The 26,969-nt window shown below is 66.4% G+C and overlaps 1 protein-coding gene across 1 annotated transcript in view; it reads right to left on the reverse strand.

Annotated features, from left to right (window-relative positions):
• Window positions 1–401: 401 nt before the first annotated feature.
• NPHP4 (nephrocystin 4) overlaps window positions 402–26,969 on the reverse strand; it is a 52,530-nt gene continuing 25,962 nt past the window's right edge. Inside the window, exons 11-29 of the mRNA XM_054720823.1 lie at window positions 20,186–20,247; window positions 19,281–19,388; window positions 17,780–17,931; window positions 17,472–17,663; window positions 17,079–17,266; window positions 14,080–14,240; window positions 12,868–13,048; window positions 9,794–9,919; window positions 9,126–9,334; window positions 8,081–8,307; window positions 7,727–7,902; window positions 6,861–6,955; window positions 4,232–4,388; window positions 3,748–3,833; window positions 3,249–3,334; window positions 2,237–2,408; window positions 1,505–1,684; window positions 1,128–1,271; window positions 402–593 (exon numbers count right to left, since the gene is read on the reverse strand). Of these exons, the coding sequence (XP_054576798.1) occupies window positions 453–593; window positions 1,128–1,271; window positions 1,505–1,684; window positions 2,237–2,408; window positions 3,249–3,334; window positions 3,748–3,833; window positions 4,232–4,388; window positions 6,861–6,955; window positions 7,727–7,902; window positions 8,081–8,307; window positions 9,126–9,334; window positions 9,794–9,919; window positions 12,868–13,048; window positions 14,080–14,240; window positions 17,079–17,266; window positions 17,472–17,663; window positions 17,780–17,931; window positions 19,281–19,388; window positions 20,186–20,247 (2,843 nt within the window). The 3' untranslated portion in view covers window positions 402–452. The remainder of the gene's footprint in view (window positions 594–1,127; window positions 1,272–1,504; window positions 1,685–2,236; window positions 2,409–3,248; window positions 3,335–3,747; window positions 3,834–4,231; window positions 4,389–6,860; window positions 6,956–7,726; window positions 7,903–8,080; window positions 8,308–9,125; window positions 9,335–9,793; window positions 9,920–12,867; window positions 13,049–14,079; window positions 14,241–17,078; window positions 17,267–17,471; window positions 17,664–17,779; window positions 17,932–19,280; window positions 19,389–20,185; window positions 20,248–26,969) is intronic.

Here is a 26,969-nt window from a genome sequence, read left to right on the forward strand (position 1 = left end):
CGTTCGTAGAAAACCCAGTAAGAAAACGTCCTTTTGTCATTAAAATGATTCAGAAACACGCTCGCTGAGAACAAACAGGAACGTCCTCCCGGGGCTCTCCTGGGCACCAGCCGACGCTCTCACCGACCCGAGGGCAGCAGCCCCACCGCAGCAGCCCTCCGAGCGCCAGGGCCTGCGACACCCACTCCTCAGCCCGCTGCCATCCGCCGCTGGGAGGCCGCCACCCGTGGAGGCCATGGAGGCCCGGAGAGAAGAGGCCATGGAGGCCCAGAGAGGCCCGTGGAGGCCATGGAGGCGGGGAGGCTGTGGAGGCCTGGAGAGGCCCATGGAGGCCATGGAGGCAGGGAGGCCATGGAGGCCTGGAGAGGCCCATGGAGGCTGTGGAGGCCTGGAGAGGCCATGGAGGCCGGGAGGCCGTGGAGGCTGGGAGGCGGAGAGGCCGGGAGGCCCCTTCACTGGTAGATGACCTTCACGCAGAACGTCTCCTCGTTCTTGTCCTCGTGGTCGTTGATGTGAATGAGCACCTCACGCTCCCCGGCCCTCCGACTGGGCGCGAACCGCATGTCGATGGTGTAGGTCTCTCCGCCCGCGACCTGGAACAGGGGGCCATCGGTGCCTCTCCTCCAGCACCTCCCCCACCACGTGTTCCCTCCGCCCTGGGTGGCGTGACCCACAGAGCACCTTGGCCTGGCTCCTGCCTCGGCCTTGGGCTGGGGGTCCTCCAGGCACCAGCTCTGAGCTGCGGTCCCCCTGCTCCTGTGAGGCCCACATCACCGCCTTCCACGCCCCAGGGACACCTCCCAACTACAGAGGCACCCCACTGGCCTCCTGCCGACCTTCCCGCAAACGCTCAAGACAGAGAAGGGTCAACGTGGGGCGGTTCTGGTAAAACTATGGAGAAACCGCAGGTTGGGTTGGTCATCAGGCCCGATCCCTCAATGTCGCCTGGACGCGGGGTCTCTAAGACGAAGCAGTGGCGCTCACAGAGGTGCCCTCCCCCCGCCCCCCCCCCCAAGCACCGCACAGAGCGCAGCCGCCCGGCTCGGTGAAGACGCCAGGACTCGATGGCCTGCCTCCTACCTCCGTCCCCAGCCCAGGGCTCAGCCCCCAGCCCGCACGCTGCCCACCTGGAAGGAGTCCTCCGTGAACTGCAGCAGGTCGGGGTGGTCGCTGTGCAGGCGGTAGGCCCGGCGGAAGGGGTAGGGGTTGGTGTAGGTGATCTGCTTGTGGGCGCCCTTGCCCTCCCCCGCGGCCATGGTGATCTCGAAGGCCTGGGGGGGCGGCATGGGCGTGGGTGTGGTTTCCTGCAGGGACTCCTGAGCCTGCTCTGCACAAGCAGGACAGCCAGCCCCCCTCGGGGCTCCCAGAGGAGGGCCCCCAACACAGGAGCAGCCCCCACCCCCCAGGGCCAGAAGGACGGGAGGAAGCTCCTGCCTGGAGCCAGGCCTGGTGGGGGGACCAGGTGACCCCGTGCGCCCGCCGTGTGCCCACGCCCCTCCCAGACCTTGGAGATGAGAGGCGGCCGGCAGGAGAGGCACACGAGCCAGGAGGCCACCAGCTGGTGGTAGTCCACGTCGACCACGTTGAGGTGCACGAAGCGGCTGCCCGCCCGGCGGGGCCTCACGCCCACGTGCAGGTCCTGCACCCCGTGGGGCGGCAGCGCAAAGACGCCTTGGGGGTCCGTCTTCAGAAACAACAGAGAGGGGAGTGGGGACGAGGGGTTCCGGCACCTGCCCCCAGCCGTCACCGCCCGCTGCTCGGGGCAACCTGCTCGGGGGCCACGTGGCCGGCGTGCGGCAGGAAGGGCCCGAGTGAAAACACGGATCTCCGCGGGCCGTGCCACAGCGGTCACAGCCCGTTCCCCACGTGTCTGACGCCCCGTGTCGGGCAGTCCCCTCCCGCGTGGCGGGGACCCCTCTGGCTCTCGCGGAGCTGCCGGCAGGAGCCGCCCGGCCCGCTGAGCAGAGTGCCCGGCTGCACTGACTCAGGCTGGGTGTCCTCCTCCCAGCGACTCTGACACGGGCTGTGGGCTTACGTGTCCCGCCCCACGTGCCTGTCCGATGAAGGGATCGGACGGAGACTCCACAGACCGCCAGCCGGAGGGGCAGTGAGCCCCTCCTCGGGACCACCCACTGAGCGCAGCCCATGCCCGCGCCCACCGCCCGCCCCACCGTCCCAGGTGGGCGAGAACGGCCGCGCCAGAGAACTGAGGGGGTCCGGCAGCCCAAGGCCGTACCGTCAGCTCCTGGGGGTGCGAGGTGAAAGCCCGCACGTTTCTGAGCGTCGGCGTCCCCCGGAGGACCAGGGACAGGCGGGTCCGCTGGCCCACGACACAGGAGACGTCCACGCGCTGCAGGGAGTGCAGGTGGACCTGCCAGATCTGGACGGGCGCCGACAGCCAGCGGTCCCTGTGGGGACAGAGCCAGGAGGAAGCCGAGAAGGCTGCCCGGAGGAGGGGGCAGGAGGACACGCGGACGCTGCTGTCACCCTCCTGCGTGGGAGGCTTGGGGACGGCAGCCCAGGCATCACTTGGACTCAGGGGGCACGAGAGGGATGTCGGTGTGAGCTTCGCAGCCAGGCACCCTGGGCAGCCGGAACCCCGAACCAGGCCCGAGGCAAGGCCGTGGCTGCGCTACGCGGAAGGCCGCAGGCCTGGGGTCAGCAGGCCCGAGCACAGAAGCCCGGTATCCGCTGCCGGGGCCGTAGGACGAGGCTCTCCTGTAAATGGGCTCAGCCCCATGTCCCCTCGGGGTCCGATGGGGACTCCCCGCTGCAGGTCCCTCCGCCCGGGACGGGCGCTGCACAGGCTGCGCGCTGCCGCGTTCTCAGAGGCGCCGCTGACACCTCACCTCGCGCCAGCTTTCAAGTTCTCGGGGCTGGGAGACGCCGCTTCCAGGGACGGGAGGGCCCAGGTCCCCAGCAGGGTCCCCGAACAGGGTCCCCGAACAGGGTCCCCGAACAGGGTCATGCGGTGGGGGGAGCAGAGGGCGGCCGACAGTCTCCACCGCCCGGAGGAAGCACTGGGTGGGCTGGGGCTGAGTGCCGCGCAGCCGCCTCCACTTCCTCTCCGTGGGGGGCTCTGGACCCACCGGCCCTCGGCCGCGGGGCCACCCTGAGCGGAGGGCGCCCTTCGCCAGGCCCTGACGAGCTGAGGAGCAGCCAGGCCTGGCCACGTCCAACGCCCAGCACCCGCTGCTTCCTCCCCACCCCCCACGCCCTGCCGCCGACCGCCAGGTCCGCATACTCACACGTAGACGACAACGAAGAAGTCTTTGACTTCCGGGCTCGGGCCACTGGCCACCTTCAGGAACACGTCCCTCGGCTCCCCCAGACCCTGTGGACAGTGGGGGCGTCACAGGGACGCCGCCCCGGACCGGACCTGCCCCCAGTCCCCGTGAGGCCACAGCGGTGAGAACCAGGCCCGACGCCTCTAGTTTTCACTGCGATGAAAAGGCCGATTGTCCACTGAGCTCAGAAACCCCCTGCAGGAGCCCGTACCCAGCGCCCACCTGGTCTTCCCACGACACCGCCACCCTGTACACAGTGGCGATTAATAGGTGCCCTCGTACACTCGCTCCTCACTCTCCCCTCAGACAGGCACGGGCCTGTGTGCTGGCAGGAAGATGGGACGCGTCCGGAAGCTCTCACAGGGACGGCCACCAGCCCCTCCCGTGGGAAGAGGCCAGCACGGAGACGCGAGGCGGCTGCAGGGACCGCGGGCCGCGGGCAGGACGAGCGGCCGCTCACCGTGTTCTGGGTCTCACAGAGGACGTGCGGGTCGCTGCAGCGGACGTGGACCGGGGGCGCCTCGCCAGGCATCCCCACGGGAGCACCTGGAGCGGAAAATGCCAAGACAAAGGTGTCCTCCCGCCCGGCGTGGCCGCACGGGTGCCGAGGGGACGGGCCTCCGCGCCGCCCCTGCGTGGACACCGGGTTCCTGCTCGGCCGCCAGGCCCGTCCGCAGGCAGAGGCCAAAGCGGAAGCGAGTGCCAGCAGCCAGGCCAGCCGGGCTCCCTCAGTGCCACGGGCACCAGCGCAATCGGGGGGGGGGGGGGCCTCAGGAGGGCGCCGTGGGCGCACTGTCTTCGCCGGTTGACACGGCGCCGGCAGGAAGGAGCCGACAGCTGAGCCGGTGTCGGGTGAGAGCTCACAGGGCAACAGCGATGCCACCGCCACCCTCGGGCGAACCTTCCCGGCTCTGAGCACAGAACGGCCGGGCGCCGGGACCTGCCTGGGAGCGTGTGCCAGGGGGGCAGGCGGACGGCCTTCTTCAGGAAGGTGAGCTCCGGGTGGTAGAAGCGGAAGACCTGGTCCACCGCGGGGGGCTGCGGCTGCACCGTCAGGAGGAGCACGGCCAGGGGCTTGCCGCCGCCCGCCCGGAACAGCACCTGGGGCGGAGGGAGGCCGCGTCAGGGCACGGGCCAGCGGGCAGCTCTGCCGCAGACACGCGGTCTCCGCGGTCCTCACGGCCCCACGGGCGGACACGGCCAGAGACAGGGCGGTCTGCACAGGGTGCCCACACTGAGGGGCGGCGCCGGCACGGCGTCTGCATGTGGACGTGTCCCCGACGTGTGTACCGTGACGGCTGCCACCGCTCTCTCTCCTGAGGAAGGCACTCACCGGGGAGGCGGTGGGGGGTCTGCAGCCCAGCGCCCAACACGCCTTCCGCTACTGCCGACCCCCCCGTTACCGGCACACGTATAAAAGGATGGGGGCGCAGAAGGTCTGTGACAAACTAACAGGACAGCCGCCCACGAGCCCACGTCCCACCCTCCACACGGCAGAGCTCTGTGCCCAGCCCCCCGACACCCTGAGTCTGTGCCCCCTTCCGCCTGTGCCCAGCCCCCCGACACCCTGAGTCTGTGCCCCCTTCCACCTCTGCCCCAGCCCCCCGACACCCTGAGTCTGTGCCCCCTTCCGCCTGTGCCCAGCCCCCCCGACACCCTGAGTCTGTGCCCCCTTCCGCCTGTGCCCCAGCCCCCCCGACACCCTGAGTCTGTGCCCCTCTTCCACCTCTGCCCCAGCCCCCCAACACCCTGAGTCTGTGCCCCCTTCCGCCTGTGCCCAGCCCCCCGACACCCTGAGTCTGTGCCCCCGCCGCCTGTGCGGGGCCCGCTGGTCTCCCCGCAGCACTGCGTCCGGTCTTGCCTTTTGAAGCTGCCCCTGAAGGCAGTCGGTCGGTCGGTCGGTCGGCCCCCACAACGCGGGTGTGCTCCCGGGGCCCGTGCCCGGCTCGGAGAAGCCCGTGCCCAGTCACACCCGCCGTGGCCCTGACACCCCACCCGAGTTTGTCGCCTCGCTGGGGCACCAACTGGAAAATGACTTTATCTTCGGTGCTGCCTGAGCAGAACTTGCAAACATAACTGAGTTCTCAGACCGAACGAACGTTCACATTCTCTGCAGTTTTCGCGACACGAACAAGTCCCGAGAGCGCTGGCATTCGTGCAGGTCAGCAAAGCTCTGGAAGTGGCCATCGGCGCGGGACGGCCAGCCCTCCGGAGGGGGCAGCGGGCCCGCCGGGGGCAGCACCACGGGCCACGGCCGAGGGCTAGAAGGGACTCAGGGTCCATGGACGGGATGGTGGACACGCGGTGAGCGCCATCCCCACCACAGAGGCTTTGACAGAGGGAACAGGAGGGCTCTGTGCACCCACTGCCAAGGTCTCAGGGCCACATTCAGGCTCTGCACACACATCACACGCACATGTTCACATGCACGTCACATACGTGTACACACATGTACGTGCACACTAGGAAAGGGGTGGGAAAGGAAGCCAGTTCTTCCTACGTGTATTTCATTTTACAGCTTGATTTTGGACTCATGTAAATGCTTTCAACTTACAAACTAAGTTAATTTTTAAAGGACCTCTACATGTTAGAAACACGTGAAACACACAGATCCACACACATCGAGCTGGTGACATGACTGCCCAGAGAAGAGTCCCTTCAGTAAGCGTGCGCACAGGACAGAGAAGCGCCCGGAACCTTGGCCTGCAGGGTCCCATCTGGGACTGCACCGACATGTTAGGTGTATGCACACACACACCACCAGCCGGCGTGGCTGGCAGCACCCACAGGGCAGCACCCCCCACAGGGCAGCACCCCCCACAGGGCAGCACCCACAGGCTGGCTGTCCTCAAAGCCGAGCCGACAGGTACAGACACGGAAGGAGGTGAAGCCGGTGTCTCATGGCAGAAACGGGATCACAAGCCCGGGGAAGGGCTGCTGAAACGCCTGCGATACCCATGATGCCCGCGGCCCCACACCGCCCTGGGCGCTGGTGCGATCCCCCCTCCAACCCCACAGGCGGCGGCCGCGTCTGACGGGCACCCGTGCCCAGCACCCAGGTTTGGTTTCTAAAGACCCTTCTCCACCCAGGAGCCTGGTACGCGGCTGCTCAGGGAGGGAGCGGGCAGCACCGCCGCCTGCCGGCAGGAAGGAGCACCAGAGGGAGGGAGATGCCGGCACGTCCCACCACTGCCCCCATGGGCTGCTGGGCACGTGAACAGCCAGCCCCCGGGCCTGCGCAGGTGCCCGCAGCCGCAGAGATGGAGCGTGAGGACAGCGGGCACAGCGGGCACGGGGCAGCGGCTCACACCGGCACAAGGGCCGCACGTGGTGAGTGAGCGGGAGACGCCTCCACAGGAGACACCCGCCCGGCAGCCGCGCCAGCACCTGGACGTGCAAGTCCCCCTCTGAGTGCCCGCCCGCACCCCTTCCCTCCAGGAGCCGGCACGGGCGGAGGGGCCGGGCCCAGGCGGCCTGAGAGCCAGCAGAACCCATGACACTCCGGTCCCCTGGAGGACACGGCTCGCACCCACGGCCCCTGCACATCGGATCGAGGCCGTCTTCGGCCCTCACCTTGGCGTGTCTGGTGGGCATCGCGCTGTCCTTCCCAGGGGACCCGGGCTCCGTGCCCTTCTCGGGTGTCAGGTCCGTAGAGGCCTGTGGGAAAGGAACCGGCACCCGCGGGTCACGGACGGGTCCTGGGGGCAGGACGGCCGCCGTGGCACAGCTGCCTGGCCCAGCGGCGCTCACAGCGGCGCTCACAGCGCGCTCAGCGGCTGCTGTAACCGGCCCCCTGCCCGAGGCTGGGCGGCTGCGTGAGCTGTGGAGAGAGGGCCCGTGCTGACCCAGCTCTGCCTGCAGCCAGAGGCCTGACACTCACCTCTGTCCTTAACCTCTTGCCCACAGTGCGTGCCGAGCCCCCCGGGAAATCCGCGAGCCCTGGGGTCCCTCAGGCCATTTAAGGGGTGACCGTCATCCCACAGAGCCGACCTCAAGGTCACTGTCCAAAAAATGAGACACGTGCCCACACCCTCCCCATCATGCACACGCACACACGTGCACACGCACACATGCACACACATACACGCACACATGCCCCTCACATCTGTACGGGAAGCCTCGGGCCTGGCCTCTTGCTGGGAGCACAGGCGACAGTGCCCAGGGCACAGCCCTCACCCGGAGGCCGGGCTGGGAGTGGGCCCCCAGCTCTGACGCCTGGGAGGCTCTTTACCCGTTTAGTAAAGACCCGGAGGCGGCCTCTCCTTTCGTGCCACCCCCACCCCGGGCACGCAGGGCACGTGAGGCGTCTGACCACCGCACACGCGTGGGAGCCGGGGTGCGAGGCCGCGCAGAGGCGCCGCCCGAAGGCTCAGCCATGTGGAGGCTCAGCCCCGTCCCCACGGTGTGTGCCTGGCGACCAGCCCTGGGCCCTGCGAGGCCCACCTGTGCCACGGAGAAGGTCTGGTACTTGAAGGGGATGTGGGCCGTTTCCCGGGGGCGCAGGAAGAGCTGGGGTGCGAGGCCGCCGCGCAGGCGGAACATGTCCTCCTCCACAGGCGTGTGCAGGCCGGCCGCGGCCTTCAAGTGCCTCCACTCCCGGCTGTCCACGATGAGGCTGGGGGGGAGGCAGAGCTGAGCCAGAACGTTCCCCCGGGGCCCCAAGGCCCCGCAGGGAGGGCCCACCCCTCTGAGCTGGCCCCACCCCCCCAGCTGGCCCCACCCCTCCCAGCTGGCCCCACCCCCAGCTGGCCCCACCCCTCCCAGCTGGCCCCACCCCTCCCAGCTGGCCCCACCTGAGCTCAGGGTTGTCCACCTCGATGGTCACAGTGTGCGGCGTGTTGTGGGGGTTCCTGAGGGCGAACTCGAAGAACTCGGCGGTGCCCAGCGAGGCCCAGAGGGTGTGCTCCACCGTGACGGCCAGGCTCAGCGCGCGGGCGATGTTCTGGGCCTTGGTGCGCTCCCGGTAGGCGGCGATGACCTGCAGGTCCCGCGCGTGCTGAGCCCGGACGTTCTGTTCAGCCTGCGAGACACCAGGCCACACCCTGGGCACGCGCTCCGCGAGGCTGCTTCCACCACCTCCCACCCGCCCCGAGGGCCAGGTTTCTCCTGGGCTCACCCCCCTCCTGGCTGCTCTCTGCCCGCAGGTGGTGTACCCATGGGAGGTGGGGTCTGCCCTGCAAGCTCCGGATTGCCACCACCACCACCCCCACCCCCACCTCCCCAGACTCCCCCACACCCAGGAGGCCGGTTCCGGGCGCCACGGGGAATGGGAGTCAGAGGTTTCCAAGAAAAGAGAAAAGAACCCCCTCAGAAGTGACAGGTGACCGGCTCCCCAGCCGGTCCCGTGCGGCAGCAGGAGCCCCGTCTGCAGCAGAGCCCCTGAGGGGAGTGTCCTGCCCCACGGCCCTCCCGCGGGGTCCATGGGGCTGCGCCGCGGGTCCTCCGCCAACCCCCCTCCTCTGCCGTGGTCCCGCCCAGGGGTGCTCCAAGGCTGGAGGTCGGCTGCTTTTCTGGTGAGGCCCCCCCCCCCCCAACAGTGCGAGGCTGAGACCAGCGGGGCCACCCCAGGCCGGACCCCCGACATCGGCGGCCCAGACGCCAGGGGAAAGGCCAACCGACCGCCTCTGGCCTGGAGCTCAAGGGCGGGGCCAGGTTCCATTTCTGACTGAAATGACCGCAACACCCACAGGGCGAGGGCGACGCGGAGCCCTGCCTTTCTGCTGGGGATGTGAAGGGGGGGGGGGGGCTTGGACCTTCCCGGGGGAGCGGGGCCGCGGGCCGGGCTGCGTCCTCTGGCTCCTGGGCCCTCGGGAGCGGGCGGCCCACAGGGATGCTCACCAGCACGCTCCTCCGGCTGCCCCGCTCGCCGCCGGCCTCCCGCGCACGCACGGCCCGCATCCGCTCCAGCTTGCGCCTGCGAACCGCGTCCCCCTCCTGCACGGCGCCCCGGGGCCCCTTGCTCCCCGGCGGCAGGGGCGTGAACAGCATGGCGGCCAGCTCGCTGTCCACCTCCGCCAGCTTCTGCGCCTGGACCACGTTTTTCACCCCTAGAGGGTTCAGAGAGGGGCCGGGGTCACAGCTCATCTCCGAAGCGGAGGCAGCCACGTGACCAGCGGAGCTCGGGGTCCCTCCTCCCTGACTGCAGAGCTGGGCCCCTCGCGCCCCGTCAGCTCACAGGTCCGAGGAGCTCTGGCCCGAGTCCGCGTTCCTCCGGCTTGGCTTCGTCTCCCCTTCCCCGCAGAGGGGCCCCCACAAACACAGGCCGCCCGTGGGGTTACGTTTCTCTGCGCGACACCAGGCTGCCCGCCCAGGCCAGAGCGCGGGCCGCCCCACGTGGTGAGCCAGCAGGCGGGCACTAAGGGGCACGGCGGCCACCACTCTGCGCCCAGGTCCAGGGGGCGGGCACACGACACACCACACACCTGCACGCGGGCAGCCTTCTCTGCCTCGGTGTGCTCCATCCCACCCACGTCAATCACCCCCACGCACCCCGCCCACCCACTCACGTCTCGGGGCCCCGCGCGTGAGGAGGCTGCCTCCGTCGAAGCGGCCGGCTCCCTCATTCGAGATGACCCGCAACCTGGAAGGGGGCAGCGTGCTGGCCTCTCTCCCGCTCTGCTCACACGGGTGACCTAACGGAAAGCGCCCACGTGAGACCTCACCACAATAAGAGCCCGAGGGCACTCCACATGCCCACGAGGAGGCCAGCTGTCAACCAGCCCTCCTCCCCACCCTCCCTCCCCTCTGGCTCTCCCTCCCTTCGGACCCTCCCTCCCCTCTGGCCCTCCCTCCCCTCTGGCCGAGCATCGAGGAGACAGCAGCCTGCTCCAGGGCCCGGCTTCGGCACTGCCCTGGTCACCTCGCCCCTCCCTGCCGTCCAGAGCCACGTGACCCAGAGGGAGCTCAGGTTGGCACGCCCCCCAGCCCCAAGCCCCCCCTCCCTGCCACCAGCTCAGAGGTGGCCCAGGCTCCTGGCTCCGCACCGTTGCTTCTGCACCAGGGTGTGTGCCCACAGGTCTTGGCAAGCCCTGTGCCTGGTCCCGAGAGCCTGCTGCCCAATTGCCCAGCAGGGGGCACCTGCCACCTCACTCACTGCGGGCAGTGGACTCGGCCACAGCGAGGGAAGCAGACTCTCCCGCAGCTTCCTCCACCCGCTCCTGCGGCGAGGGGTCCCCTGCAGGCAGCCAGGCCGCCTCTGGTCCCCATCTGACCGCGAGGAGCACCGCCTAGTCTAGGCCTGAGACACGCAGAGACCAAGGAAGCGCGCAGGTCGGACCGGGCCCACAGCGCAGGGGCAGCTGCCCGCGTCCTGGGGCTCTGTCCCTGCGGCATGTGGGACAGCGAGGCCACGCGGTTCCCTCCTGGACAGACGAGGTCCCCGGCCTCCTGCGCTCGTACTTGGACGCTGGTTTGCTGACATCAACTGGAAAAGCGGAGCCTCGGTGCGCAACGGCCGAGGGCCCGCGGGCCGCAGGCCAGGCCCCACCTCCCCAGGCTGTTTCCGTCTGAAACTGCTGCCGTCTCCTCCCTCACCAGACACGGGTGTGTGGGACCGACAGCAGGCGCGGGAGCCGAACCCTCCCCTACGCAGGGCCCCCTCGCAGCCCCGCAGCTCCCACAATGCACGGACCCCCAACTCCGGTCACTTGTCACGGTGCACACCCCCACCCCTTCTCCTTCCACCGTGAGAACACGGGACGTGACCACGAAGCCGGGCTCGGGGCAGCCCTTCCCCGAGGCGGCCGCCCGGAAGGCACCCAGGACGCTGGGGCCACCCCGCACCCAGGACACTGGGGCCACCCCGCACCCGGGACGCTGGGGCCACCCCGCACCCAGGACACTGGGGCCACCCCGCACCCGGGACGCTGGGGCCCCCACACCCGGGACACTGGGGCCAGGAAAGGACGGGCTCCTGGACGCCCCCATGGCCAAGGCCGCGGAAAGGCCGCTGCAGAGCAGGCTGCTGGGCGGCAAAGCCTGTCCGGGCCTGGAAGCCACCGGCCGAGGACGCGCTCCGCGGAAGGATCCACGGAGACTGGGGCCGCAGCGACGCTTCCTCCAGGTCCCGCGCGGTCGGAGCGCAGAGGCTTAGCGCTGCCCAGGCGAGACCAGGCAGGGGGACCCTGCCGTCACCCGGGAGGCTCCCCAGCCATCACCCGTCTGTGGGCCTGTGCCCGCTGCCTGGAGCAGAACAGCCACGTTCATAGGAAATAAAAGCTACAACAAATACACAGGAAACGGCAGCGCGGCCACGCAGGGACGGCGGCGGCCTGCGCGCTCGTCCTTTGTTAACCGCTCCGTGCGCGTCTTCGTGGCGCCTCGCGAGCGGGTCTCTCAGACTCTCCCATGAGCTTATCGCTCCCTTGCAGGCAAAGCATGAAAATGACAATTGAAGATAACACGTAATGGCGCTAATCTTTCTTCTGGAGATAAGATTGCAGCGCCCCGAGTCGTGCACAGTGCGGGCTCGTGATTAAATGGGGAAACAACCCGCACAATCTGGAAGCGGGCCGCCACTCCCCGGCCCTGCGCTTCGGAGCTACGTCTGCTGCTCACACGCGGCGTTCATTTCTCCGAACCTAACTGGGTTTTGCTGCTTCCACAGTCGACGTGCCCAGCTGCCCTGGATGCAACGTTTGTAAACAAGCAGCACAGCCCGCGGCGCCTTAATGAGCCGCACCTGCCGCTGCCCTGCCCGCCGGCCTGCGCTGACGCCGCTGCCGGCGCCGCGGATGGCCCCTGGGGCCCCCCTGGGGCGGAGCCTCACGCTCAGGCTGGGTTTTGAGTGGAAAATTCCCGCGGCAACAACAGGCCGAGTCCTCCAGGTGGACACAGCTCCACAAACCCCTCTGGCTTCCATTCGTCCAGCGTTCAGTTCTGCCCAGAACAGCCCCAGCCCTGCTGCGGGCCCTCCAGGCGGCGGAGTGGGCCGGTCACTGGCCCTCGGCCCCGAGGCCGCCTCTTCCCCGGTCAGGGGCCTCAGTCACACCGAGGCCACCCCCAGCCCAGACTCCTGCACGTGGAGGGGGAATCGGGGCTCAGGCTCCCTGCCCAGCCACTCTCGGGGCAGAGAGCACCACTGGGTGAAGGTCAAGGCTGAGCCCTAAAGGGGTGCTTCTCGCGCCCGGTCCCCAAGCTACACACGTCCAGGAACATGTCTCTCCCTCCTCGGAGACGGGCGGTTCTGTCGCTGGCACTCCAGGAAAATCTCCCCGGGTCGCCGAATTTGAGGACTGTCACAGGGGCCCCGGGACGGCACCAAGAACAACTGAGGGCCAGGCCAGGACGACTAACTGCCCGAATCCTGATCCGAAATCAGGAACACAAACAGCTGGCCCAGGGCAGACCTGGTGGTCAAGGGCAGGCAGACAAGGCAGGCTCCATGGTCAAGGGCAGGCTCCGTGGTCAAGGGCAGGCCCAGGGCACAAGGGCAGGGCAGGCAGACAAGGGAAGGCCCGGTGGTCACACTAGTAAGAGTTTTTCTACTTCCTCTGACGATACGATGCCCACAATTGTGCCGCTGCCTGGGGGAGTCACGCTCCAGCTGGGAGGCGAGTGATCGCCAGGGAAGGACTCTCACCCACGTTGGCCAAGGTCAGGTGCAGCAGGCCCTTCACCACCGTGTGGACGCCGATCGGCCTGACGCTGCCAGACGCAGTCACGGCTCCGCTCAGCACCATCGCGTCCTGTTCGTATTCGGTCGCCAGGACCTCGAGCTCGTGGGAGACCTGCACCGCCGGGCGGCCCTGGCGGAGGAGGTGCTGCGAGGAGAAGGCACGTCACCGCCTAGCAGATCCGACCTGGAACCCGAGCCGGTGCTGGCCGGGTTTCTCTACAAACTCTCCATGACGTGCCACGCGACTCACCCACCACGTCAACACCCGGGAGCCGCCCTCAGGAGCCCCTCCGTGGGGAGAGAGGGGACGGAGCAGCAGGACAAGGCGGGACACCGAGCAAACCCCAACGCTACGTCGGAGCTGCGAGGTCTGAACCGGACCTTTCAGAACCGAGACGGGCAGACGGGCCAAGGGACACGCCAGGCCGGTGCGGAGCACGGAGCCCCCAGCCCGGGGGCCGCAGGACGGGCCGCGGGGTCGGAGGAGGCCTGGCGGCTGGAGCCCAGTGGCGGGACCTCCAGCCGGCCATGGTCCGAGCGGGCGAGGGAGGCCCACGCGGTCAGGCCCTTCCTGACTCGGGCTCCTGTGCCTGAGCCGACGGCCAGTGAGGCCCAGGATGACAGGATCACAGGTCACCTCTGGCCCAGCGGGGCCTCTCCCTGCGAGGCCTCGGGAAGGCCGCCTCACCTCTCGCCAGCGCGTCTCACACAAATGGAAGCCTGGGGACAGACTGCGCCCCAGTCTGGGACCCCTGCGCACCCCCCCGCCTGCAGGGAACGGCGAGGGCTCGGGGGCCGGGGAAGAAGACTTGGGTCTTAGTGTTTGGGGGGACGGGGAGTCACGAGGGAGAGGGTTCGACTCTAAGTCCAACAGGAACTCTTTAGAAAGCAGGATCCTGAGCCCGGCCAGGCCCCCTCCCCGCCTGCAGAAGGCAGCTCCGAGCCAGGCCCTCGGAGCCAGGCCCTGGGGCTGCCTAGGACACGGACGTCCCCACCGGAGGAGCAGGTGACGCTCCTGGGGGTCAGCCTGAGGAGGCACTGAGACCGGAGCAAAGGGACCAGCCTGAGGGAAGGCAGACCGTGAACACGTCGCCGGGAGGAGAGAGCTCGGTGAACAAGGAACCGACGGCCTGTCAGGACCCCCCTCCCCCCAGCCCACCCCGGGGGAGCCGCTACCTGCAGGGGCACGGCGGCCGAGCCGATGAGCAGCAGGGCGTCTCCGTCCCACACGTCCACCTGCAGGCTCTGCACGGCCAGGTAGCGGGTGAACCAGCGCCGCTCCCCGGGCCTCAGGAACCCGGGGTCCACCAGGTACCTCAGCTGGAAGCCCGGAGGCCCTGTTCCGAGAGGCCCCAGTGAGTCCAAACCAAGGGGCCATTTATCACCCTCACCCTGTGAAGAGGGGTCTGCTCTGGTCCCGCTACTTCCTGCTTCCGTCACAGCTACAGTTTATAAACACATTCATCACAGACCTCATCAAAATCCAGATCCACACCCGGAGGCGGCACTGCTTCCCGCACGTCAACCAACTCCGCCCAAACGAGGACTGATGCTTCCCCCCCCCCCCCCCCCCCCCCGCCGCCCCCGTCCTGGTGCTCAGGCCCCGGGGGTGCGGGGGCAGGGCCCCGGGGGCTGCAGGAGTCCGCTCAGGCTCAGGCTCAGGCATCGGGGGAAGTTAGTCAGCATCTCCTGTCAAAGCTGGACGTTCCCTCACACACGCAGAGCTCAGCACACGCCGCCGGCCCCACCCCCAGCCTCTCACCCTCCCCCCCCCTCACATACACCCCGGATCTAATGCAGCAGCCCCGCGGGGAGCGCAGGCCCCTGGACTATCAGGCTTGTTACTGAGAGGAGGGCGCCCGCCTTCATCTTCCCCGCATGGCGTCATCATTCATCCTAAATCGACAAAAATGCCACTGAAATCGCCATGAGTTGAGGTGCAGGGAACAGCCATGCTGGGACCACATTCAAAACAGCATCCCCCTCTCCGTCCATAATGGAACCGTGTTCACGGAGCCCCCGAGGAGCAGAACATTAACTCCGGGAGGAGGGCCGAATGTTTACCAGCCCCCATGCGGCCTGGGCCCGGCTGCAGGCCTCACCCCACCCCAGCCACCTCAGCCCTGTGGGTGCCCACCCAGCAACGTCCCCTCTGCTCCCCTCAAAACCAGGACCGTGCTCTCGGTGGGAGGACAAAGTGGGGGTCGGGACGGGGACACAGCACGGGGGTAGGGGTGGCGGGGGCATTGGGCCGAGGGAAATGGAGTGCGGACCACAGTGGGACAGCTCCCAGGGGCACGTCTCAGGGCGGCGAAGTTACTCCCTGTGGCACATCACAGTGACACATGACGTTAACCATCTGTCAAACTCTGTGCGATGTGCATCACCAGGAGTATCTCAGTGTCAGCTAGGAGCTGTAGCTAACAGCAATGATCGGAATTGGTTCATCAGTTGTAACAAACGCATCAACCACACGAATGCAGGACGATGATACCAGGGGAGACGGTGGGGTGGGGAGTAAACGGGAACCCCACTATCAGCTCCATTTCCCTCTAAAACTAAAACTGCTCTAAAAAAAGTCTATTAATTTTAAAAATGCTTGGAACTGTACACTTCGTTGCGTGCATATTTCACCGACAAAAGATAATCTCTCTCTTTTTTTTTTTTTTTTTTGTTAATCTTCACCCAAGGACGTTTTCCCATTGATTTTTAGAGAGAGTGGAAGGGAGGGAGGGAGGTGGAGAGAGACAGACACACACACACATTGATTGGTTGCCTCCTGCACGAGCCCTGACCCAGGCTGGGGATTAAGCCTGAAACCCAGACGCGTGCCTTTCACCGGAAATCGAACCCTAGACCCTTTGGTGCATGGGGTGATGTTCTAACCACTGAGCACACCGGCCAGAGCAAGACAATTTCTCTCTTTTTTTTTTAATCTTTATTGTTCCCACCCCAGGCCTTCGCCCCCCTACTGTCCTCGTCCATAGGTGTAAGCTCTTTGTCCAATCTCTTCCCACACCCCCTACACTCCCTTCCCCCCGAGAATTGTCAGTCCGCTCCCTTTCCATGCCCCTGATTCTATTACATTCACCAGTTTGTGACAATCTCTCTTAAGTGAGGCTCATGAGCAACTTGGCACTGAGACCTTAAGGAATGGCCTGTCCATGAGGGCGGGGGGAGGGGGGGGAACGCCCGGCTGCAGGGACACCCAGGCAGGGGGACGCCCACTGCAGGGACACCAGGCAGGGACACTTTTGATGGAGACTCCATTGTATAAGAAACGGCAAGAAACTTTTTTTAGACTCTAACTTGAGAATTTTGGACTTCAAGTTTTAATTCATAATGACAAGAAAACTTGATTTTGGAGTTTAATTTCTCTGGACTTCAACTTGCAAGGAAATTTAATTTTTGGACAAATTTCTCTCTGGGAAAGGGGTTTATATTCAAATTGGGAGCACCTCTGGGATGCAAAACCCAAGTGCAGAGTGTGGGGAACCCCAGGGGACAAGCACGTGGCCACATCAACAACAAAAATCAAAAACAGAGGGGACGGTGGTAGCAGCCACAGACAAAGGAGACCTGAGTCCCCACTGCCACGCAAGGACCTGATTTCAACCAACTGTTAAAAACCTGTATGAACTTATGGGGGAAATTTTACATCGGCTGGATGCTTGGTGATGTTAATGATTAGTTTTTAGGCGGGAGAGTATTACTGAGTTTGTTTTTCAGATGCACATAAGGAAACCGCAGGTGAAATACAAGAAATGGGAGAGCTGGTTGGAGAAGGTCTTAGGGGGACGCAGTCGAGGCTATTGGAGGTGACGCGTTATACTAGTTTCTCAGACTCTGTGTGTGTTGGGGAGTTTTTCATTGTACAGCATTTTTTAATGATGAAACCTTCAGCCCTGGCCGGTTGCTCAGTGGTTAGAGTGCTGACCCGCTGACAGAAGGGTCTCGGGTTCGAGTTTCCGTCGGGGGCACGTACCTGGGCTGCAGGTTCCCCAGCCCGGTTGCGCGCATTTGGAAGGCAGCCAATCGATGAGGCTCTCACATGGATGTCTCTCTCTCTCTCCCCCTCCTCCCTCCCATCCACTCACTCTCTACAAATAACGGGAAAATACCCTCAGGTGAGGATTCAAAAAGACAGAGAGACTTGGAGACGAAGTCTGGCTCACCAGCATCGGAGGCGCCGTGGTGACTGGCGGGAACCAGGACGTGCGACAGGGAGCCCGAGCGGCTCTTCCCGGCCCCGTCCAGCGGGAGCAGCTGCAGCCGCGGGGTCGTCGCGGGCGGGAAGCGGTAGAACTGGAAGGTGAAGTACACGGTGCGCGGCCACGGCGCTCCCGGGTCGGCCTGGGGCACCCTGAGTCCGACAGCCGCGGGTTAGTCACGTGTCCTCAGCGGAGAGCGGGCTTCCGTCACCCCCTTGCGAGGTGGCTGGCAGGCAGAGTGCCAGTCCACGCCAAACCCAACAACAGACGCACCCCTCCGTCTACTGGGACCTGGGCACAGGGGTCTGCCAGCTCGGATGCCAGGGCCAGAGCAGCCGGCGGCAGTGGAGGGCGCACCTGCTGAAGGCAAGGAACTGCAGCACCACCTCGTTGCCCCGGAGACGGTCGGCTTCCTCCTTCCGCGGGCTGAACTTCACGGGGTCGGCAGGGCTGACGGCCTCCGCCGGCTGCTGGCTGGCGTCCAGGATCTCGGGGAAGCCGGCGGCCTGCAGGAGCGCCAGGCAGGCCCGCGAGAGCCTGCCTCCGGAGCTGAAACACACAGCCGCTCAGCGGCCTGGGGAGCGCCTCTGGGGACGGCCTGGGGTCAGAGGGCCAAGCGGTCTCCGTGGCACTTGTGTGCCAAGTCCCTCCCGAGCCGCCCTCACCTCCGGGCCTGGGCCCCCACGACGATGGGGGCGTGCACGGGGGCGAAGGGCAGCTCCTGCAACTGCTCGGCGACACAGGTTCCCGGGACCACGGGCGTCGGGCTCAGGTCGGCTTCCAGGTGCGCGATCCCGCCCTCCAGGGGGGGCTCCTGCTGACGGGAGAGGCCCGGGTCAGGCCCAGGAGGCCCCGTCCAGGGGCCCATCCCCGAGCGGCCGCCATGCGGACATCAGCAGATAGAAACACAGGAGGCTCGGCGGCCGTTAGCCTCAGGCGGGCAGGGAAGAATGCAGTGCGTGTCCCGGGGAATATCCGGGACAGGCTGAGGCCACAAGGTACGTTTTATCTGGAGTTTGAATTTATGGGGCGCCCTGCATTCTGTGAGGGAAAGCAGAGAGGCAGGAACCGCTGATTTTATGAACGCAGCGCCGGGGGGGGGGGACGGGGGGGGGGGGGGGGGTAAGGCTCGTTCACACCAAACCGCGTTTATGGGCGAGACACGCAACCTCCTTCAGCACGGGCCTGGCCGGTGCACAGACACGTTCCCGTGCCCACGCCACTCGCACCGCCGGCCGCTTCCCTCCAGAGCACGGCGCCCGTCCCCGGGAAAGGCCTGCGGGGTCCCAGGACCCCCCCACAAGCTTGCTCCCAGGCAGTGGGTCTCAGTTCAGGGGGACACCATGTGCCGGGCAGCCCAACAACACACGAGGAGTGAGCCCTGAAATCAACAGGCCTACCCTTGGGCGAGGATTAAACAGAAATCATAAAAATAACAGAGATGCAAGCTCCTCACGCACACACGAGCCCTGTGCACGGGGCGAAGCAGGGTTACACCTGTGAGTGCGGACTGTGGGACACCCTGGCCCCGGCCTGGCCCCGGCCCGGCCCGCCCTGTGCTTAGAACGCAGAACCGCCTTCAAACAAGTAATGACAGACTGTTCTCACAGACTCCCGGGAGTCTGGGACCCCGTGTGCAGGTGAAACGGCCGCTTCTGAGAGCCAACTCCGTGCGGGTCCCCAGGTGACGTGGGGTGAAAGGAAAGGGCTCTTCTAGGCCATCGGCTGCAGCGGATGGCGGGGGGGGGGGAGGAGAGAGGCCTCACTGGCCCTCCCTCTGCGGCGCTGGGAGCCTCTATCTTCATCCCGCTCCCTCCTGTGTCCAGAGCCCCCGGGCGGCTTCCCGCTGCCTTCTCCACAGAGCAAAGCTCAACCTTCCGGTGCAAGGTTAGCACCAGGCCCAACGCTCATGGTGCAAATCCCAAGCATGGACGGCCCGGTCACCCCGTGTCCCAGGGAACCCACCATGGCCCGGTCACCCCGTGTCCCTGGGAACCCACCATGGCCCGGTCACCCCGTGTCCCAGGGAACCCACCATGGCCCGGTCACCCCGTGTCCCTGGGAACCCACCAAGGCTCCGTCACCCAGCCAGGGGCCGGCGTGCTGGCAAATCAACGCCTTCCCAGTGTCAGGAGCCACCACCCAGGAAGAATGGGGCACACTTACCGCCTGGGCCCCCGAGGGCTCGAAGCTGGCGGGCTGCTGGGAAGAGGGCTTGGCCGAGCGGCACCGAGTCGGGGACGGTGGGGAGGCTGCGAGCTGGGACAGGGACAGCTGGAGGGAAGAAAGCTGGTGAGACGATCAGCCGCTCAGTGACCTCGTGGGGGGCCCCACCCACGCGGGCGCCAGGAAGGAGGCTCAGGGCGACCACAGAAGGCGCCGAGGCCCTCAGCCTCCGCTCAGCAGCTGCTCTGGACCCCACGCCGTTCCAATGTCCTTCGAGCCATGGAGAGAGAGGACTCTGTGGCCTCTCCCGGCCCGAGGATCTGAATAAACGCAGCAACAAGGACAAGCAGGCGGAGGGGAGGCGGGACGGGCGCCAGGTTCGCGCGCAGGCGGCAGGGTCCTCTCTGGGTCCACCGTCGCCAAGGCCCTTCCGGTCTGACCGAGCCCCGCTGCCACGCAGGCACCTGCCACGGACAGGCCGCCCACGGACACGCTGCCCTCCGACAGGCAGCCCCGACCTGCTAGGCTGTGCCCTGTCCCCCCAGCACTGCGCGGCCGGCCCTCTCCTGGCAGGGGCGTGGGCAGGGGAGGGGTGGAGACCACTCCTCGGCGTCTCGGGGAGAAAGCAAAGGTGTTCAGTCCTGACCATTCCCAACCCTCAGACCCGCTGTCGGGGAGACCACTTGTTTCAAAGGGAGAGTCCCCCGAGGCCAACGGAGGGTCCCTGACAGGGTCCGGAAGCCGCCCTGGCAGCTGCTGCACAGACGGGCAGGAGGGAGACGGGACCCCCGGCCACCCAACGCAGCAGCCCCTTCCCAGCCGCAGAAGGCACGGGGCATCGACTGTCCCTAACGACGCAGAGACCCTTCCTGACCGGGGCCGGCAGGAGCCGCTTCTGGACTTACCCCTGGTCCCACAGGCGAGTCCTGGGAGGCGGCGAGCCCCTGGGGCGGCGGCACTGGCGGGCCTGGGAGGAAGCACACAGGACGGGAGGGAGCCGTCGGCCTCGGCGGGGACCAGGGCACCCGGAGCCCCACCCTTCAGGGCCTGGACGTCTCCCTCGGGGGTACCCCGTGCCACTGGAGCCGGGCAGCAGTGACCGGGCCATGCCCACGCTCAGCGGTTCAGAAGACGGGGCGTGCAGAGAACACGCAGGTGGCTCCTCCCGGTCACGCCGCCGCTGCTGCTGCTCTCGGCTCCGGATCCGCAGGCCCCGCCTCCCGCCTGCCCACGAAGCCAGCCTGGCCGCAGAGCCCCACTCGCGGGCGGGCGGCGTGGGCCTGTGAGCACAGGAAGAGTCCGGCCAGCCCTCCCGCGCTCCCCTAAGGAGGGGCTGGAGTGTCCTTTGACCTTGACCCCAGGCTGAGCGCCTGGCGAGCACGGTCCCACTCGGTGGTCGGGAGGGGCAGGCTGCTGTTGGCCCGTGCTGCTCCCGCCCCGTCCCCAAGCCACGGGGGAAGTTGAGGCCGAGCAGCCCGGGCCCTGGGCATCTGTTGCCTCTCAATCATTTCACACGTGTTGCACGTCTTCGCCTGCCAGGGTGGCCCGCGTGGACTCCCCGAGGGCCACGGCCCATCTCCAGCCCTGAGGGCCACACCCTGCCTCGCTCGTCACAGTTCCCTTCAGACACCAGACTCTGTCCACTTCACGTGGCCACCCCCCCACTGGGCTTCAGGACAGCTGGACCCCTGAAGTCACAGCCCACCCAGCCCTGGCTCCTGTGGCTCTGACCACTGCCCTGGCCTCTCCCGGCCTCTTCTGTGGCCCCTGCTGCCCAAGTCCCCACACAGCCAGGCCTGAGCCCGGGAACAGGCTGGCGCCGAGAACGTGCGTGAGCCAATGAGCCTCCCCTTTCCCTGCAGCCCCGAGGCCTCAGGGCCTGCCGACCAGCCAGCCTCACCGCGGGCCGTGACGGGAGGTGCCGCGCACTCCACAGAGCATGCCCGCGCCTCCCTGGCCGCTCTCAGCCACAAAACAAAACCAACAGCAACGCAGCCTCTGGCCCAGGAGGCACGGAGCCCACGAAGCGCCACCCAGACCGCCTGCTGTGTGCCCAGGCCGCCCACCACAGCCTCCCCGCTGCTCCAGAGCCGCCCAGAGGGCAGGCGGCGACCCGGCTGAGGGGCCGGGCTGACGGGGAGTGAGAGCCGGGACAGCCGGCGCAGAGGGAGCTCCCTCAGCACCCTTTTTATTTTAATTGATTTCAGAGAGGAAGGGAGAGGGAGAGAGAGAAACATCAATGCTGAGAGAGAATCATCCATCGGCTGCCTCCTGCACGCCCCACACTGGGGATGGAGCCCACAACCGGGACCTGTGCCCTGACCGGGAATCGAACGTGACCTCCTGGTTCATAGGTCGACGCTCAGCCCGAGCCCGTGGCCGGCTGCCACCCCCTCTAACAAGCCCCGATCTGAGGCCCACATCCCCGGACACTGCAGCCGAGGAGCCTCCGGTTCCCGAGATGCGCTCACTGGGGAGGGAGTCAGAGCGTCGCTGAGCCAGTCGGCTTCCCAGGAAAGATTGTGCTTCAGCAGAAGCAAACACAGATGGGGTTCTGCCGGGGCCACTGTCCTCGAAGCAGGGGCCTCCGCCTCCCAGACCATCTGGGGCTCTGCCAGCCGGCAGCCCCGCCCCACCTCCCCGGCAGCCGCAGCAGAGAGGGAAGGGATCAGCCAGCACGAGTCTCCTTTGTTCTGCCCTAAATGGAGACACAGTCCCGCAGGCGGGTCTTGGTAATGAGGAAAATGGCAGGAAATGGCTCCATTCTCCCTGATAAGAGAGCCGGGCCCCTGGGAGCCAGCCCTCTGCGGAGTGAAGTCTGAGCCTGGGGGCGCTGGGCACTAAAGCCTCCTGGTTCTCACAGCGGGTGCCCGTGTTCTTTAAGGCAATTCTTTACCTCGAATCTTCCAGCGAGTACACGTACCCGGCACCAGAAAAGCCTCTGCTGGCCATCAGCGCCGCCCACTGAGGCCCAGGAGCGCGAAGCCCCCTCCGGCCCAGGGCGGCGCAGACTGAGAGAAACGCACCAAAACCACAGCCTCCCTCGGCCTCGCTCCCGCTTTCTGTCCGTGTCGTGGGCGGGAAGTCACTTCTCAAACCCACTGTGTGGAGCCCAGGGAACACGTGTCCCCGAGAGCCCTGGATCAATCCCTCCACGCCCCCCACAGCCAGGATGACCGTCCGACTGGGGAGCCCCACTTCCGCCAGAGGCCACGGGCAACGCGTGCAGTGACAGCTGGAGCGTGCACAGGTCTGCGGCCGCACCGCTGGAAGCGGGGACCCATCAGGGCGCCCGGGAATCAAGGCCGGTGCGTGCGGGGTGAGTGCACATGGAAAGGGGAGGAGGCCCTGGGTCCGGCAGGAGCGGCTGCCGAGCACGTCAGAGCCGAGAGCGAGCCCCACGCGCCTGCATGGAGTGTCTGTCTGTCCCGCGAGCCCTGAACACGCTCCTGGCGGCACCCGGGCTGCACGCAGCTCAGCACCGCGGGAGGAGGCCCCACGCGGCAGCTGCTGCCTCCGGGGCCTCTGCCAGCCACGCCGGCCCCTCCCTGGGTGACGTCAGGTGACAGGGCCACCACAGGCCCCGACCAGGTAAACACAGGTCAGGGACTCGGAGACGACCGCTCTGCTGAGAGCCGGGAAGCTGAGGTGCCCCAGACAGGAGGGACGAAACCAGGGTCCCAGGCCACCGCTGAGCTGTGCGGACGGAGCCACCCGGCCTGAGACGAAGGAGAAGCTTGCCGTCCAGCTCGGCGAGTGCAGCCCCGTCTGAGGCCTCCTGTTCCCTGACGCTGTCACTCCCGTCACTCTCCGCCCTGAGAATGCTGTCAGCAGAGCCGCGGCCTCCACCCTTCGCGCGCCGCCAGCCCTGCTGTCCTTCCAGCGGCCCCTCCCGCGCCCCCGCGTCTGCCTGGAGGGCACCTGCCGTCACGGGTGCAACCCAGCCGGGCTAGAGCGGCTGCCTTCCCAGCCAACACTCACGAGGCACCCTGAGGGGCGGGCCCTGGGAAGGTACAAACCCATGCAGGAGAGTGAAGCGGGGCAGGGTCTGCCCGGGGACCCCCTCCAGCTGCAGAGGGCGGGGCGGCCAGCACCCTCTGCAAACGCTGGCGGGACCCCGCAGCGCGGCCCTTCCTGTGACCAGCAGGCATGGGCCCTGGGCTCCAGGCAGGTGAAGCCCTTCAGCCCCAACGCCAACTGTTCCTGAGACGCAGCTGTGCGTGGGGGGGGGGGGGGGGGGGTGGGGAGACTGAGGAAGCAGCGTCAGCGGGCGGGGCCTGCTGGGGGCGCTCTCGAAGGGAGTGCTGCCCAGGAGCCCGAGCCTGCCTGTGTGTGACTGAAGGCTCAGTTAATGCTGGGGCAGGGGGGTGGGGGGGAGAGATGGGGCACCGTGGCTTAGTTCTTGCAGCAGCTCAGACCAAGGCAGGGAGGGTGGGGGCTCTGGCGAGGTCCCAGGATAGGGGACAGCAGCCGGCCCCCAAGGCCGGGGAAGGGAGGGGATCACTGCTAGAGATGGCCGCTGTGCCTCGAAGGAAGGTTGTGGAAATAGCTTCCCTCGAAGGCCTTGGAAATCGGGAATCAGTCCTTGGTTACGGCTCCGGACACTCAGTTCATCAGGCAAACCGTCCGAGAGGCCATGGGGGTAAAAGTCACCCTCCCTGACTGAGCACAGGAAGGGGGTGAGCAACACCCCAGAAGAGACCCAGGGAGTGGGCTGGGGCTCCGTGCTGGGGGGCTCAGAGCACGGGCTGAGGATCTGGGGCGCCCCAGGCTGGGGTCACTTGCAGGGCCGCTCAGAATGCCACCCCCGGAGTGGCACTGCCACTCGCCAGCCAACGGCCCTCAGGCCCCTTTAAAGCTGCGGCGCGCTGCCCCCCCTCCCACTGGCTGGCTTTCCTGGACGGAGGGAGGACGCTGCCTGCTGGAGGGACGTATTTCCAATGACCCCCGCCCCCCACATGGCTGTTCTAAGTCTATGAAGGGAACACAACGGGGTCCCACGCCAGCAGAACATTCGAAAGCAAAATGTGGGTCAGGAAGTTCCAAGTCAGGAAAAGTGGGGGCGGAGCGCCCTCTAGTGGCTGCCTGCAGACTTCCCTGAGGCTGACGAATGGACCCCTGCTCCCTTGTCATTTATGGATGAAATAAAAAGGTAATTCACAGCAGGAAGCCCAAGCACCTCACTTAAAGTGACAGCCGCACGTCATTAAGGCTTCCACAGGGCCCATAGACGCTGGTAAAATACTGGAGTCAGAAAAGTTTCCGTCAGACGCAACCGCAATGGATGTTTAAGTCGGTTCCACTGGGTCTCGGGAGGCCGGGTGCGGGCGGCGTGTGCAGGGGTGGGAAGGCAGCGATAAATCCCAATTAGATGGACCAGGGGCCAGCTTCCGTCCACGCAGGCCTGCTGTCCCCAACAGTGGCTGGAAAGCAGGTGACGCTGCCACACGTCTGCCGAGTCCGACTCCCATCCTCCCAGCCCCCAGAGCCGGCTCCTGTGCAGAACCACAGCGTGGACCCCACAGCGTGGGCCCGGCAGCTCTGCACCCGGGACGGAGCAGCACCTCGGCCAGGAGAAGCGTGGCGCTCCCGGGCCACCGCGTGGAGAAGCCCTTCCTGGGAGAAGCCAACACTGGCAGCTCAAGGGCAAGGGGTCAGGCTGTGGGAGAGGGACAGACGGACGGTCACACGGAGTCCAGCACGAGGCAGCCAGGCCTCACCTCAGCTCCACCTCCGGGTTTTCTATCACACGAGCCCATCAAGTCCCTCCCTCGTCAGGCCACTCTGAGCCGAGTCTCCGTCCCTTGTACCCGATAAAGACGTGGCCAGAGGGACGCTGCTCACCAGGGATCTGCATGCTGTGGCTGCTGCTCAAGTCCAGCCCCCCACCTGTGCTTGTAAATAAAGTTTTATTGGGACGCAGGCACACCTTCGCTTACATGTCTAGCTGCAGCAGGCCATCAGCCCACAAGCCTCAGCCGCTTCCCCCCTGGCCTGGCCGGAAGCCGCTGACCTTGGCACAGTCGCACCCGCTGATGGAGCTGGACACAGAGCTCCCGACACAGGCCAGTCACATCAGACGGCATCTCGGGAGGTCCCCGCAAGTCAGACTCCTTTTTCACGACGGACGCGTTTGTGGAGCTGCAACATGCTCACAGCAGTACTGCGGGGAGGACAGAGAGCGCCCCCGGTCTCCGAGCCCCACGCACGCAGCGCCCGCCTTCGCCATCCGCCCCGAGGAAAACCTGATTCCTTCAGCTACTACAACCTTTGTAGTTTGTTCATTCATTGTCTCTCTAAAGCGGACAGAAGCCTGGCCCATCGCAGACTCCCAGGAGGAACTGCGGGATGAATGGGGGAGCGGAAGGGGGTCCCCCTGAGAAAACACTCTCAGGCTCCTCGGAACGGCGTGTAACGGGCAGAAGCCACACCCACACGGGGCTGTCGCGGGTGGAAGCCCACTGCCCTGGGAGGCTCCGGGCACAGGTGTGCACCCCGAGGGCTGGGGTCAAGAGCATCCCCGTGGAGACAGGCTGCTCGCTGCTGCCCCGCTGGGCGCCTGGTCTCCAGGCCTGTGGGCTGGGGCTAAGGGGACTGTGGTTGGAATGGTCGTGACCCGGAATGGGTCTGACCGTGGCCGCCGCCCACGGGTGCCGCCAGCCAGGGGATTACAGCAGCGACAGGACAAGGAGGACAAGGCCGGGCGGCCCTGAGCCCGGGCAGGTCTGTGCTCATGGAATCCTCTGCGACCTCGCGTCCTTGGCCCACTTTTCTCCTCGGCTGTCTGTCTGCCTGTATTGATCGGGAGCAGCTCTCTGCACGCTCTCTTCTTGCTAACCTCCTACGTCTGCCCGTCAGTGTCCGTGGCTGTGTGTACTGCATCCTCCCGCCCCAGGTTTGCCTTTGAACTCTGTGGATGAGTCTCCTCACGCAAAATACTCATATTTAACAATCACGTCCCTCAAGCTTCTCCTCTCGGCTGTGCTCTGCCTTCCTGACCTCAAGGCCATACACACACTCTGATTTCCCTGCTCCTCCTCAGTTCTGATCTCCGTGGTTAGGTCCGTGCCCCACCCCACGTGGCTGCGGAGGAACCGAGGGGCAGGGACGCCGCCCGGCGAGCACGCCCACGCCCTTCGGAGCCTGCTGCCTCGTACCACCCTGCCCTGCACGCTGTCCGCAGTGACCGTCCGGGTCCCTCTCTCACGCTGACGTTACCGCGTCCGCTGCCCCACAGACCATCCCGCGAGTGTCCCGGAGGCAGGCAGCTCATGTCTGCTCTCTCTTCCTCCTAGCCTTCTAATTCTGGGACTTCTAAAGGTTTGTTAATCCACCTAGAATTTATTGTCCACGACATGGAATCAGACTCTACGTTCCCCACATGGCAGCCCTGTGCACTGTCCTGGACTGGTGCACCCAAACCGTCCACATGCAGGGAACCGAGGGTGCTAACCGCTGGCCCGGGATGGGGAGACGCCGGTGCCCTGGGCGCCCACAGCCATCACAGCAGTCCCCGAAAAGGAGAGGGAGTCAGGAGGGCAGAGGCGGGAGAGATTGGGAATGCCACCTGCTGCCTTTGGAGACGGAGAGAGGGGCAAGGCATGCAGGCGGCCCCTAGAGCTAGAGAAGGCAAGGGAGCCCCCCAATGCCCACCACCCAGTGCCACACCCAGGGCTGGGAGGAGCCCCC

Source organism: Eptesicus fuscus, chromosome 9 (genome assembly GCF_027574615.1).
Source record: "Eptesicus fuscus isolate TK198812 chromosome 9, DD_ASM_mEF_20220401, whole genome shotgun sequence".
NCBI classification, from domain to species: domain Eukaryota; kingdom Metazoa; phylum Chordata; class Mammalia; order Chiroptera; family Vespertilionidae; genus Eptesicus; species Eptesicus fuscus.